Below are 16,707 nucleotides of genomic sequence, written 5' to 3'. Positions count from 1 at the left end.
GAAAAAAATTCTTCTTACTGTCTCCGTAGACACTCGTATCTTTTCGGCCTAGACCGTCAAGTGAGGAACTTTTTCTCGCATGAATATGCAAACAATAATAAAAACTATGTCGCAGCCAATGCTTAGCAATTTTGCTTCATTAATATATTTTTTCACACGTTTTATGACACTGTAATGTTATATAGTGATGTTCTGTATTTACAAGGCGGGTTAGTGAGATCTGCTAAGAACTTTTTTGATTGCGCATGAATAACCGCTAAGTGGTAAATCGGACTTTTGGGAATTCATTCATTCGTGGTTTTGGCAGCCAGCCAATTCTTACTGTCGCAGAAATTTGTATCATTGCTTTGGCCTTAGGGCTTCGCGCTTTGTTTTCAATATAATTTGTATTATGTGTAAAAACATTCGCCTATCGGCATTGTTGCACGGTGTTGCATAATACGAAAAGTATTCATTCAATTTTATGTGGCATGTAGGTTTTTCGGTATACCGTAATGCACATTATATAATAGCTAATTGCGTGAACGCATGATTACAGGTTTTATATGTCGACACAAGAGGGTATAAATGTTCATGACACTGTTCTAATTTTACGTATTTCACAAAGGTAAGGTATGTAGAGAAAACCTTTGTTAAGCCTTTATTATGAAAACAGTTTGTTGGCTGATTCATGTTGATATTTCGATCTTGCAATTGCAAAATATGTAAAATCTATTTAATTATATATTTAACAATACTAGTATCATAACAATTTTTCCCAAATTGTATGTCTTGTTGATAAATAAACAGTGGTTTGGTAAAAGGCATTTCTTGAAGTTTATCAACGCATAATTATTTATACTTTTAACAAAGCCCAAATATTAGGTTCAAATATTGATTCAAAAAGTGTAACTTACTTTTTGAATAGCAGAACTTGCGGCGTATAAATTGCTTGTATTACACACTTTCTTAAAATCGATTCACTTGCTAGCCAATGAATTTGTTCAGTGCTTGAATAATTTGTTTTATCATTGATGCTTTCGAACTTTACAAACACGCATTTATGCCCACAATTTTATTACTCACTTTATCAAAATCTCCTGGACTAAAGGCACCTCGAACACAAATGTGCATACTTTATCGTTAAAATCTTTACAAACAACTTCTGCAGGGTATGACAAAAGGACAAACAGGTGAATAAACACTTTGAATATTTCGGTCTACGTTATAACAGCTTGCCACATATGGTAGTTAAATCTTCTGTACCGACATGAAATATCATTTCTTATGTAACTGGTTCATTCATTCTTATTCAGCGCAATCATTTAAGGTAGATCAACATTGCACATTAACATTTAAGTTGTACCTAATACTTTCTCGTTTACAACCGGGTCATCATATTCAGGCGAAAAAGTTGCTATGTTGAGGTATGAACATCTTGACCACTGTTTCAGCTTGAATTTAACTTTTTCATCATCGCTTAATCGAATGCAAGCCCACAATCTCAAGAAACGATATCTTTCTTTTATGTTGGATGAACAAGTGTACATTTATTCCACTGATATTAGTATCATCGCTTCGATAAGATAAAAATGATTTGAGAACGAATCGAGATAGTATGAACACTTGTAATGTATGCTTATATTAACACGTCCTTTAAAGCGGGTATATACGATCTTGTCAAATATTTAGTAATAAATATAAAATGTGTAAAAACTGATTATACATATATTTCAATATAAACTAAAATAAAAGTTAAGAAGAACATGTGTCGAAAAATGCTAAATAAGCCAGATATTTAATTCTCAAATCGAAAAAGGCTGTACAGCCGAATTCGCCAGCATGTATATCATGCATGTACGATGTGAATCTAAATTTAGTTTAACGGTTCATTTGAAATTCCTGCAGCGATATCGATTCATACGACACATGAACACTTACAAAAAAGACGAATGCATCGGTTATTGTAGGAAAATAATTACGAATTATCTTCGTCACAATCGGCTCGGGGCGCTAATTTGTATTTGCTGTATTTTATGAAATTCGTCTTAAATGTATCATTTTTCTTGCAAATTGTGTGTTATTATAACATATTTGTATCAATATATTACAATTTAGCACATATAAAAATCGTATATATCCGATTTAAGTGATATTATGGGCATTTTTCAATGTTGAATTGAGCTGAAAAGAATTAACAGGTCAAAATAGTAAGTTAAACTGTGGTAACTGACCACTTATCTACAACTCTTGCTACTAGTTGTTTATTTTCGTTATTTTACATGACTCACCCAGTCTTCTAAGCCGAAATGATCCTTAAAACAAAATGTTGCCTTTGTGTCTTATGAACGAATCTGCATGAAAACTACATTTAGACTCACATCGTACATCGAATCATTTCTGTCGTCAGTTGTCAAAACGAAAGTACGGTTGATATTCAAATGGATTATTTTTCTCTTTCCGGGATATTGTTTTACTATGTTGATGCAAATATAAGTGTTTATGAAGTGAAAACACCAAAAATAAACAACGGTTCCGATAAACATCTATATTCTGTTAGGTGCCATAATATCACTTTAATGCCGTAAGAATGTATAATAATGGATAAGTATAAAGGAACATATTATGGAAACATTTAGCGTTTATTCTTCCTGCTTTAATTAAGTAACGCAAAGATAAATTGAAACAAAGATGATTCTGCTTTGCAACTTACGTTTCCCGATATAGATCCTTAGTCGAGTGGCGTGTTTGTGATCTTTCAAAATTACCAAAATACTGGTTCTGTTCAAGAACAAACTCCAGATCGTCAATTATTTAAGTATTTGCTTTGTTTAAGCCAACATAAACAGATTAAATCAAAGACGAATAACAGTGTGTTTGTTATTCTTAAAATCATTTCCATGAGTGTGGCTGAATTGCTTTGTGTATAATGTATTGGTGTTGTGTTTTATGTATAATTTCTCTGCTTGTTTATGAACTGATTTCCATCTTTTGGTCTTTTGTATGTAAGTTTTAATAGGTTTTATATATTGTTTAACTAAATAAATATAAGGCTGGGCGAATAGCGTTATGATAAACGTATAAGTATAAATGTTATCAAGATATGTTAGTTACTTAATAAATGTTTTGAAAACAGTCTATCTAAGTATCTTTACATAAACTGACATGTACTTGATTGTACCTATGTTTGTTCACGTTTTCTGTACCTCTATAAATGAAATAGTCTATATTCATCAACTCGTTCTTAGACTGATGTATAAAGAATAGACTTCGATCCCAGAAATCGTTCTTCAGAGTTTGAATACTTGAGATGCATGCAGTTAATGGTGCTTATGTCATAAGCACATTGTTCTATATGAAGAATGGTGTACAGGTGTCAATGTTAAGTTAGACTCAACAGTGATGAATATATTGAACGATAAGTTTTTAAGAATTCTCTTTATTCTTACACTTAATTCTAACTCTTGGCTTTTGAATAGAAGCCCTGTTTAGTGTATTTGCTATTATTCTTCTTATCCCATGGTATGATGAGCCTGATGTGTACACGAAGAACCACCTATTCAAACGCGTAACACTGTTATCAAAACCGATTACAATGACAATTTGAGCCCTATTACACATGTACGTTGCGATTCATCCAGTAAAATCAATAAATATGAGTGACCTTATGGTTTGGAACCTTTATAGCTCACGGTGAATCTGTAACGTCTTAGTCAATGTGTATCACATTAAATTGTTAATTCGCATACATTGCTATTACCTATCGTGAAATTGATACTAGTTAACCATCGAACTTGCAGAGTAATGATATCATCACATTAAAAAATCAATTAAATGCAATTATTAAACATACCTTTTTTCAATTAATGAATTTATTCTTTGTTTATTTTTCTCGGACTGGTGCGAGTAAAATACTTAAATACATGTATAGTATACATGTATAATATACTTATATTAGTAAAACACATTAATGTGTGCAAAATACACCCCTACCATCCTTTTTTCTTACGCGTGTTTTTGCGTTAATTTACCATTCAATATAAGGCTGATTTTGTCATGTAGATCAATCCAATCAAATGTAAACGAAACATAACATTTGTACTTCTAAAAACTGAATTTCTTATTCATAATTAAAGCAGAGAAAATGTTGTCGTTATTCTAAACAATGCAGATTTTTTTCGTTATGAACTTTTCATTAATTGACCTTTTAATATCATTTTTAAAACCAATAAAACGACATTTTTGCAACATATTTATGGAGCAAATTCTTTGTTTGACGTGGTCCGTGTATACCTTATTGTTCATAGTTAAGTATATCATTTATATGGTAAGTTTTTTTATCGATAATTGTGAACAAATGAATCAGCTCTAAAGGATTCTGGCAATCATGATTGTTGACTTAAGGAACATCATGATAATTAGCGTCTGAAGAAACAAGGACTAGAGTTTTGCAAATGTTCGGACAGAATTTGTTCAAAGAATGTCAACATTCACTACTAGAGTTGCTTAAAAACATACAGTACACATATGTTTAAAAATCAATGTGAGACAGACTCCCAGTATAGTCGCAGTGTGTCAATGTCCCAGAGGAGCTTTGCAATTAATGGGAAGAAAAAGAAAGCTTCACATATTTTAGGCATAGGCAGACAGGGAAACAGTATGTTCAACGCACTGACATATGTTATCCAGTGTGGTCAGTTTCCGACAAGTGCGAGCCAGAAAACTGGGCCAACCCAAAGTAAGTCGATGCTGGCCTTTTTGCCATTGCGTATTTGTCAATGAAAAAAAGCATAACTAACTTAGATATAATACATGTAATTAAGAAATTTAAAACAAATTATGCTGCAGTAAAGGACTAGGTATATGCAAATCTTTCACAAAAGATGAAAATGTATTGCTCAATCATTCTAACATATTAAATCCTTATATTTTTTTTTGTTGCATTTGTTTTGTTTGTTTTTTTAATAAATGGTTATCCAAGGAATGTTAGAAAGTATGTAAAAATTCTTCCATCAGGGATAAAACTTTCTTATAACTGATAATAATAATTATTATAATAAATGATTGATAGAATGGTTATGATATTATGCATAAGCCATATCTTTTAATATCAGTATTTTTGATATAAATGTTATTCTAGTGTTATATATTAAGGAAAGTGTATCAATCTCCATGCAGAGTTGTTCCTTGCTCTCACATTCACCTCGGCAACGGGCTCAGCAGCTATTAGAACAAGAACCTTGTTCAAACCGCACAAACATATTCAACGTATATTAAAATGGAAATTTAGGATAGAAAAACATTTAACAATGAAACACCACCACCCATGATTGTAGGGAACCTTTGACCCCTTCATTTATGTCCAATCATTATCTGATCTACATGTAACAGGAAATTCCTCTTTTGAATTATTAATTATGTTGTACTTGTACTGAACAAGTGTGATACTAGCCCATGTATATTTTTTACCAGAATTGTTTACAGACTGAGGTATTAAAACAATTTCTTTTCTCTTTATAAGATTCATTTTATTATATTGGTGTTTTAGTATATTGATATTTCATTTTTTGTATTCAAACAAAAATGACATTATTCAAAAAACAAAAACAAATTAAATGAGAACATGCCCCTTAAAATGGTGTCATATTTCTATGGATATTAACAGAGGGAAACCAAACCATAAACTATATTGTTATATTGTAATACCAGTATATAACGCATGTTTTTAGGCATAACCATTTAATTAGGATCATTTCAATAATTGAAAATACATATACCATGCAAAATCATAAAAAATGAACTTAAGCTGTAATGTGTTGCAGATTCACAGATGTGTGCTATCTGATGTTGTTATGTTGTGTAAGATAGATCCTGTGAAAACATTTCGTCGTGTAATTTGTAAATAATACCACAGATAACATATTGTTGGATGTTAATAGTCTTCAAATTGCTCATTTTCTTCTAACATGCACTTTTATTTCAAGAAAGAATACTTTCCAGGCCAGAGGAAAGAGTCTGGGTTAAAATCCCAGCAGGGGCTTCAGAGGAGATGCATTTTGGGATTTTATTCAGGCTGTCAACTGATTCCTATATTCCTATATTTTCCCATATTTTTCAAAACCTCCTAAATTTCCTATATTTTCCTAAATTTTTGACTGTTTTCCTATATTTTGTTCTGATAGTTTCCTCTTTTTTTAATACTTATAAGAAGTAATACTGATTTTAGATATTTTAATTTACAGTATAACAAGCTGTCCCTCCTGTTCCAAAGCATCACCATCTTGCAGGAGTGCTGCTGTACACCATGTGATGTCTATATGAACACCTTTGATGAAGAAAAATGCAATCATTTCAAAGGTGAGAACAAATCCTAGCAGATAAAGGTTTTTCCCCAGGGATGCTCTTCTGAGGGGATATTTAATGCTCTTCCTGATCTTAGATGGAATTTAGCGTATCTGCAGGGTTCCAATTCTTTTGAATATTGGAAATTATTTTAGGGCATTTGAAGTCTTGTAGAATAATTTAGATTATTGAGATGTTTAATTGTAATGTTGTCATGTTTACCATAGCATCTTATTCTTGTTTTCATCCCCACGCTTTTCGTAGAAAGCGTGGGGATTACGTGGTTATCTCCGCCGTCTGTCCGTCCGTCCTACAGTCCATCCTTGCCACTATCTCCTTGACCTTGACCTTACACCACTAAAAGTGTGCAGCTCCATGAGATACACATGCGTGCCATGTATTTATATGCATTTTTTATCTGTTAGAGCAATTATTACATACTTTTATTGTGTTTACATACTATAAATGTTTTTTTTAATTTTCTTTTTTAACCACTAAAAGTGTGCAGCTCCATGAGATACACATGCGTGCCATGTATTTATATGCATTTTTTATCTGTTAGAGCAATTAATACATACTTTTATTGTGTTTACATACTAGAAATGTCTTCTTTTTATTTTATTTTTTAACTGTCATATTTTTTATATAATTGTTTTTCAAACTTAGAATTACAAGCAACTGAAGTTATACTTAAAATTTACTTTCATTATTTAGATAATTTATATATGTACATGACCAGTGTCTGATCAAAATTTTATCTGATAACAACAATATCTCACCCTTGAATGTGCTTTATGGCAGAACAGAATGTGGTTTGGAAACCATATATCACAAGGGAGTGTTGATAATAACAGATAAGAAATTATGATGCCCCATCACAGGTGACTTTTGGTACTAGTAGAATAAATTGCAGAAATGTGTACCTTGTCATAATTTATACCTGTTAATATTAATCTTAGGGATAAAACTGCAAAATATTTTTTATTAAATTAATAAGATATACTTATACATATGCCCAATTCATAAATAAAAATGAATGGAATTTCCAATGAAAAAGTATTTTAAATGCAACTGTGGTACTTAAAAGTCTAGCAGTTGTCATGTTATTACTTCAAGTGGTAGTTAGTTATTCATTACAGAATTATAACTGTTTAAACTCTCATTTATATTTATTATTTCATAAATTAAAGGTTATAAATATCAATTATAGTTCAGAATGGTAATTTGTGCACAACAATTCCCTTATAGATGTTTAATAAAAACAATACAGAATTTGCATAAAGCTTTATTTACAGGTATTCAAATAAATATGGTCAAATCAGCTCATGTAGTTCATATGTATCAAAATTAATAATATTGCTTTGGTGAATCCAACCAGTAGAATGATTGTAAACTAGTTAGCATACCTGAAATAACACATGTACATTTGAATGCTATCCTGGGCAGGTAAAATGAAACATTAAATGAAGTGTTGTTATTAATTGGTTTTCCAACATATTATTAATTATATACTTGCTGTACACAAATACAAAGTTGGTTGTACTGTGTAAAAAAGGTAATTCTGTAAAAAAAGGCAGCATAAAGAAAATCAACCTTAACAAATTAAACTAAAATCATCTTAGTCATTTAAGTATAATTGTCCACATGTTACTAGTTTATGTTTGCTCATTTGAGTTTGTGAATGAGACAATTATTGTATTTTTTAATTGTAGCTATTAATCTTCACGGCTAATAAAAAGGGGATACACACTCCTTAAGAATTTTCTCATTACTTCTCCAAGTTCAAATACAAAATGCCTTTATAAAGACAAGAGCTCACAGATTGTGGCAATGTCGTTTTTCAAAAAGGTTGGCTCAGATTAAAAAAGAAAAAAAGTATACCGGTATACCCTAATGACTCGAACCAAAAGAGTAGATTCGTTAATGAGTAATAACCTTTGTCATTAGTAAAATTATAAGCATAAGAAACACAAAAATCCTGATTTTTCATTGTATTTTGGTTGTTTTTTCAATAGTATTTCAGTACTTGTATCGAATATACATGTATGTAAAATGTGACATGCATATTGCAATTAAACAGTTAGGTGATAGCTTTTTAATCCTAAGGATGCTTGTTCAAGCCTTGTTAATGTACATGTACATTTGTATAGGTTTTCCAAAAATTGATTTATACATATCAGCTGTTCAAGCCAAATATAAGACACCACCGCCACCAACATCATTATTTCAAACTAATACTTGGTCTTGCACTTAGCACGGACAATAGGTATCAGCTGTTCAAGCCAAATATAAGACACCACGGCCACCAACATCATTATTTCAAACTAATACTTGGTTTTGCACTTCTCACGGGCAATAGGTATCAGCTGTTTATGCCACATATAAGACACCACCGCCACCAACATCATTATTTCAAACTAATACTTGGTCTTGCACTTCTCACGGGCAATAGGTATCAGCTGTTCAAGCCAATTATATTAGACACAACCACCACCAACATCATTATTTCGAACAAATACTTGGTCTTGCACTTCTTACGGGCAAAACATATCAGCTGGTCAAGCCAATGATAAGACACCACCGCCAAAACATCATTATTTCAAACAAATACTTGGTTTTGCACTTCTCACAGGCCATACATATCAGCTGTTCAAGACAAAGAGAAGACACCACAAACACCAACATCATTATTTCAAACTTCATACTTAGTCTTGCACTTCTCACGGGCAAAACATATCAGCTATTCAAGCCAATTATATAAGACACAACCACCACCAACATCATTATTTCAAACTAATACTTGGTCTTGCACTTCTCACTGGCAATACATATCAGCTGGTCAAGCCAATTATATAAGACACAACCACCATCAACATAATTTTTTCTAACAAATACTTGGTCTTGCACTTCTCACGGGCAATACAAGCAGCTGATCAAGCCAAAGATAAGACACCACCACAACCACAACCAACATAATTATTCAAACTAATACTTGGCCTTGCACTTCTCACGGGCAATACATATCAGCTGTTCAAGCTAAATATAAGACATCACCGCCACCAACATAATTATTTCAAACAAATACTTGGTCTTGCACTTCTCACGGGCAATACGTATCAGCTGTTCAAGCCAAATATAAGACACCACCACCACCAACATCATTATTTCAAACTAATACTTGGTCCTACACTTCTCACTGGCAATATATATCACCTGTTTAGCCCATTTATATAAGACACCATCACCACCAACATCATTATTTCTAACAAATACTTGGTCTTGCACTTCTCATGGGCCATAAATATCAACTGGTCAAACCAAATATAAAACACACCACCAATATCATTATTTCAGACAATTACTTGGTTCTGCACTTTTCGGGGGCAATTATTATCAGCTGGAAATGCCAGTCTGTAAGTTGGTTTTGCAAATCTAAAAGGCAAATATTTGTGCAAGCCATGAAAAATATAATACATCACTACCAAGTTACCAACATCATTATTTCAGTCAATAAGTGGATCTTACATGAATCAAATGTAATTATTTATAATAATAAATGTATTACTAGCTATAGAAAATACAGGACATCACCACAATTATAATTTGAAACAATATTTTGGGAAAAAAAAATTGGGAAAAAGCTAGAAATAGCCATTAGAAATATAAAACATTTCCAACATCAGCACAATTATTTCGGTTTAAAACTTGATGAATGAAGAAATAACTGTAAATGTATTACACAATAAGCCAAGATTCACTTTTTGGTTCCCATATGTTAAGTTATTTTGGCAGGATTTTTTAAAATTAATTTACCAAATAACAAATCATTATAATTAAATCTAAACACTTACATATACTTAATACCTTAAGATTTAACCATATTTTCCACATGTAAGCGTTCACAGAATTTGTGATATCTTAACATTTTAAGTATACTTGTGGTAACACTTCAGTTTAAATATATCATAAAAATGTGGGTCCGGTTGTAAGCACATTGATTTTAAACAGTGACCGTTTTAACCTGTGAGGCCGTTTTACCTCAGGACCGTTTTCATTTTTACCAGTAATATTTTTTACCATTAATGTCCGGAAATAACAACAATCCGAACAGTAGTTCTTTGCATTCTTGATGTAAAATGTCATTTAGTACTTTTAATATAAACAAAACTACTACAAATTCAAACTAAATAAATGCTACTTGTATCGGACTAAAGTCTTAAGGTTTTCACGGTCTGCAGGTTTGTAATTCTCACGGGGGTAACGTGAGAAATGCAAGACTTCCGGTATATCTTAAGAAATTCACGGTCTTGCAATTTTTACGCCACACCGGTTTGCTTATCAATAGTTGTCTTCATCTGCATGCCTTTATTTGTGATGTGCATGAATTTTGTTAAGTATTTTGATAGAGGAAATATTCGTAAAGAAAACAAAACGTGTGGATTTTCCTAATAGAAATGTCGTTTGTAAGCCAGGTGAACAACCAAAGCTGATAACTGATATATTCATCCTGGTTAATCACAGTTGCATTGTCCTCCGACGAAGCATATTTTATGAAAAAGAAATGATAAAGTCTAAAACGGCATACCGACACAAAGGCTTATTTGAATAATAAACCCTACGTTCACAACGACCTTACTGGGTGCCGCCTAAACTTGTCGTCGATCGTCACGATTTTATTAAATAACTTCAATTTACGCGCAAGCTCTTCTTACTTTTCAATATCAAATGTATATGTATGATTAAGGTTCCTTAATTGTATTTGGAGGACAGATTAACAAACCCGCTGCCCCTTCGTGGACCTCAGTGTGGCAATCATGCTTGTTGATTTAAGGGACATCGTTATGATAATGAGCGTTTGAAGATCCAAGGAATAGAGTTATCCATTAAAACTGCATAGACATTTGCTTATCAATAGTTCTGTATCTATCAGCCGGTCAAGCAAGTGTATTTACACGTCATATGTGCCAACTATGATATACATGTTATTGGGATTTTGAGTTTATGCCAGTGTATGTACAAGGCCAATAAGTCATGAGAAGTTCGTTGAAAAATAGATAAGTCTATGAGTAAGAGGTTAATGTGTGTGTATAATCCTTAGCATTATGTAAGAATTACAATGTTGTTGTTTTTCGAAGGTTCGTTTGTTGAGATTCAAAAAGTTAAGCATATGTTATTTTGTAACACCACTTAATCATAAAACGCGTGTATGGCATAATTTCAGAGCATTTTAACGCTACGTCGAAAATAGGGTCGATTGTTTTGTTAAATTCCACACCAGAATCTTCAACAAAATGTATTTTACAATATGATCACATATAAAACAATACCAACTTTAATTCCGTATTATGCCTAGGTTTACAAACACTAATTTGCGAGACAGTTACCGGCGGTCAACTAATAATTTTATTTTATAGCGCGAGTCTCACATATATTTTTCGCCTTTAATAAGGCACAACTTTTGCCATGTATCCTGCATGTCGACAGTTCCACACAACCGCTTCGCTGTCAAAATATGCCGATATGACAAATTTCTATCAATATTTAAACTTAGAAGACGACGTCTCGTGATCGAATTGTTATTCGTAGCATGGCTGTGGGGAGTGGAGAATTAAAGAGATGCTGCTGTTCATAATTGTCAATTAAATGTGTATACGATATGTGAAATGTGTATTATTTGTATATAATATTGATTTATGATATGCGAATCCGACATTGTTATGTGAACAATACACGTGAGTTTCTTTTTAAACAAATAAAACAGTTGATAATGCTTATTTTTGGAAATAAAATTCTAGTCTCATACGTCTTTTAAATGTGAACATAAACAGGATAAAAAATACAATTTCAATATGTTTTTAAAGGATCCTTCAATTGAATGATGGACTAAGAATGGTTTATAACAGAGTTGATAAAGTTAAATTCTGGTTTGTGCGGATATGATCTTTTTAACAACCATGCAGTTTTCATTCCATGGAAAATAACACCGACTATGTAAAAGCGCATTTCTAATGGTTGAGAATAACCATTAAGATTACATTTGATTAAGGTTATTTGTATCATCTATAATAATTACATATATTTTCGGTAACAACAATTATACTTTATCTTCATTGTACACGATGTTTGAATGTTGGAAAAGTTATTTTTTTCCGGGTAATTTACATAAAATGTCAAACACTGTATAATGCCGATTACGACTCTTACTGTAATAGGAAGGTTAGAGATGAAAACGTCGTCTTTTATTTTCAAATGAGACTGCGTTTAAATTAGATCGTTTTTCTGATAAAAAGGTCAACGTAAACGCCCAAGATAATATATCTAATTTCTTCACATCATACAGCCGCGTCGTGTCGATTGTTCCATTTTGAGATAACAAGCAATTAAGAATAAAACGTTTCCCATTGTGTATGCAATTAAGCAAGCATGATGGCAATCTAATTACACTTTTTCTCATGATCTGTCCAGAAATCGGAAACATGATGAAAAGTATAATGATATAAACATGCATCGATATTAATTGATGATGAGGATAATCATGATAATGATGCTGATGAGGAGGAAGATTTTGAGAAGGGTGATTATGAGGATTTTTTAAAATTATTATTGTTATTTTTATTTTGATAATTACGACGACTAAGAATGCGGCGGCAACGACGACTTCGGAAACAACAACACCGATGATGATGATGATGATGATGATGACGATGCTGATGCTGCTGCTGATGATGTTGATGGTGACGACGATGATGATGATGATGGTGATAATGATGATGATGATTATAATGATGATGGTGTGGTGGTAGTGATGATGAGGAGGAGGAGGAGGAGGAGGAGGCGGAGGAAGATGTTTATTCAAAACAAAGATTTAGTGTTATGGGTCAAAATAATAACAGTGCATAACGAACATATACAACAAAAACACAATGCGTTGGCCCTTAATGTCGCGCAAAATCCCGTGTATAATACTATTGACAAAAAAATGTCAGTTTTCGGCAAATCATAATGTTAAGATGTTTAAACGGACACAAAATAAATACATAGGCACTGACATTTAATTCAATTTCAAACAAATATCTTGGATATGGCCAATCTCATAAATTCATTATTTCCTGATAAGTTGATAACACATCTTGCCTGATAATGGCCATGTAGAACAATTACGTAGATTGATATTAAATATTAGTTAGTAAATCATGTAAAGGTTTTGTTCAATTAATACAAATATCATAGCACAGTAAAGTATTATGCATTAACATTAAAAAAGCGTAAGAAAAATATTCTTATTTAAACCACAGGTGTTGGGCGCGTGGCAAAGTCACGTTAACACTATCAATTTGTCTTCAAACAACATTTTTATGATTTTGAAAAAAAAAATCGGCATTTTTTTCTGATATGATATATATTAACGTATATATATATATATATATATATATATATATATATATATATATATTATATCAGACAAAAAAATCAGATTTTTTTAATTTTCTGATCAGAGAACTTGATTATCATTTACATGATTGAGAAGAATGTTGATGAGTTGAAAACGATATACGGTCCAAAAATGAAGCATGGCTTCAGAGTTATTGATATAATAAAATGCGTAAGTTGACGCGTTGGTTTGGACTCGTTTTACTATGACACAGGTCAATTATATTTTGGCAAGTATGAAATAAGATGCATTTGTCAATATCCAGTTTGCTTATCTGTTAACTTTATCATTCTAAATGATGTACCGATAAAACAATGCATTTACCCACGGCGATACGAACCACAGAAATAAATAAAACGTCCAGGTGTTTTGAATAAAGGAACCAATTGAATATCCTAAAAATACATTTATTGGGGACTCCCAATATCGTGCACATGTATCAATCTTTTAGAACCGTATTGATTTATTCTAATTTTGTTTAACCAGTGTTTTAGCATTAACATTTGCACGACGATGGCATCAAAATTGAATGATATCGAATATGTTTAAGATTTCCGGCGATTTTTTGGGTTAAAATATTTTGATTTAATGAGAACTTATTGATAGCGTTGTCAAGGATTCTGCATTTAAAGATCCATGCTTGTTGTGAAGCAGACAGCATCAGATCGAAATGACGTACGCACAATAACACTTTTGAACGCATAGCAAGCCCGTACACAATCGCTCAAAACAACTTAGCAATAAATGAACATGATGATAACAGAACACTTGCATTAAAATCGATTTAATAGTGATGCTTTTAATAGTATGAATAATATGAGCGCATGTGCACTATATATTTGCAGCAAGCGTTTTCGAACCTAAAATAAAATGTATTGTATACAAACGAAACCCTGTTCATTTAAATAAATGTTTTAAAAATCAATAAAAAACCAGATGCTTTGTTAGGGTGTATTGATGTATTTTCGGTCTAAGGTGGCTTTGAAGTTATATCAAATCAGTAATGCTTATCGTAGGATAAATGCACGTTTTACAATGACAAATTCACTTGTAGTGTTTTAATTACCAAATGCTATCAAATCATGCATAAAATTGTAGTATGTTATTTGTGAAAAGCCTAATAAACAATAGTCATTTCATTGTATTAGTTCAAAACATTTTAAGTCACGAAGTAATCATTGTTTAAAATATGTCTATCATATTCAGTTATAAAAATTCTGTAACTTTAATGTAGCCCATAGATAAACTCCAATTACAACAAAATGTTGGTTTTCATCGACCTCATGGCATGAATATATTGATACTTTAAATACTCACCAAACTGTTGAGCGGTCACTTTGTTGATAGTCATTAGAACAGTCAACAGACATACACACATTAGAAACAATCCAAATGTTTTCGCCATGTTTTCTTCTTTTACCATACTGCAACGTCAATACTTATGTGTAGTTGAATTCTATTTCAAACTTAAAAGAATATCATGTCTACATAATGTATAACTTTTCTGATGATGATGTTCAAAGTTGAGTCACTCTTATATATGTAGATTAATGCATATATCAGTGAGCGTGCTCAGTTTTCGTAGTGTAACAGTTTAAAATATCAGTTTATACTGTTTTGTTCAAATTCACTCACAAATGCTCCCCGAACTGTTTCAACAAATGAACTCATACAAACTATATTTAATATGTACTATGCTGAAGTTTACACCGAATAATTGTCGCAACAGTAATCGGTTGTCAACAGTCCATCTTATTACGTAACGTTAGTCGCAAAGATTGTTTTTGCATTCATAAAATAGCGCATCTTTTGCCATCGGTCCTTTATTTCAGACGTTCTACACAACATGTTTATGACAAGACAAATGTCTATCAACGATTTTATCCCAGATTGATGGCGTCCCGTGATCAAGTCGTTATCAGTGGAGAACAGAGGTTAAAGGGACATATTGGTACATTTAATAGTAAAAACAAAACTTGAATATCCTAAGTACGGTGTGTACAATTTACGTTTAATATTATTTGTATTTATCTAAAACAGATATATTTACCATGAACGTTTCACTTAAAAAGATATGTTTAACAATACATATGCATTATCGTATCTGGTAGAACGTTAAATCATAATTTGTTTGATCTTGAACCTGTGCAGATGACAATGTGGAACGTTTGACATTTTCAATATGCATAACATAGAGTGGAATTCGCGTAAAAAACTATTTGCCTATTAAAATAACGCTACACGAACACTTGTAAGAGATTTAACAATGTTTAAGGCAATATAGTGTATGTACACAGTATTACCATTGTATCTCGAGCATGGGATGGAAGAGTAACATGATAATCTTTCAGACCCAAATAAAGGCGTTTTTTTTCTAGAAACAGTGACGGTTGGCCATCAAGTGGATACGTATTTACCCACTTTCTTTTATTTTAAACTAAGTGAAAATAACTTTTTTTTTATGAACATGTTTTTGCGGTATATATTATTGTGTTATATTTGGCAGATTGACCAATTTGTTGCTAAACTGCGAATTAAAGAGAAAGTTATATATGAAAATCACAAACTTATGGTGGTTACAAATCCATGCAGCGTAGTGATTTAAGCAATTTTAACTTAAGTTGCTCCAGACCTTTGAACAAATGCCGTATAAAACGTCGGTATTGCCCTATAAAGATTTTACAAAATATAATACTGGGAGTGCTATTATAACAATTTAATAAATGATGTAATTGTCATAAAATGATCATCTGATCATTAAACAATTTGGTATCATGTGCAGAAATAAATGTACAATAGCCATTCTATCAAAATTTGTTGAAACATTTAAGAACAAAGCAATGTCTAAATATGCCTTTCGTTTTTGAGGTTTGAAGATGTGTCAGCATCAACGGTCCTTCCTCATTTTTCAGGAACGATATCTTCCTTTTATGTTATCCTTACAAGTGTACATT

General features: G+C 31.9%; 1 protein-coding gene across 11 annotated transcripts in view; it reads right to left on the bottom strand.

The window, feature by feature from the left end:
- Window positions 1-16,707, bottom strand: part of LOC127865683 (mucin-like protein) — a 208,320-nt gene that overhangs the window by 139,652 nt on the left and 51,961 nt on the right. Inside the window, exon 1 of one of the 11 annotated variants that reach the window (XM_052405612.1) lies at window positions 15,071-15,599. The exons of 9 other annotated variants lie outside the window; for them this stretch is intronic. In XM_052405612.1, coding sequence (XP_052261572.1) covers window positions 15,071-15,176 — 106 coding nt within the window. In that variant the 5' untranslated portion in view covers window positions 15,177-15,599. Of the gene's footprint in view, window positions 1-15,070; window positions 15,600-16,707 lie in introns of those variants that run through there. One more of the 11 variants, XM_052405611.1, reaches the window with a different exon arrangement.

Source organism: Dreissena polymorpha, chromosome 2 (genome assembly GCF_020536995.1).
Source record: "Dreissena polymorpha isolate Duluth1 chromosome 2, UMN_Dpol_1.0, whole genome shotgun sequence".
Lineage (NCBI taxonomy): Eukaryota > Metazoa > Mollusca > Bivalvia > Myida > Dreissenidae > Dreissena > Dreissena polymorpha.
The sequence above is the reverse complement of the archived record's forward strand: the minus strand, read 5'-3'. Positions and strand labels throughout refer to the sequence as shown.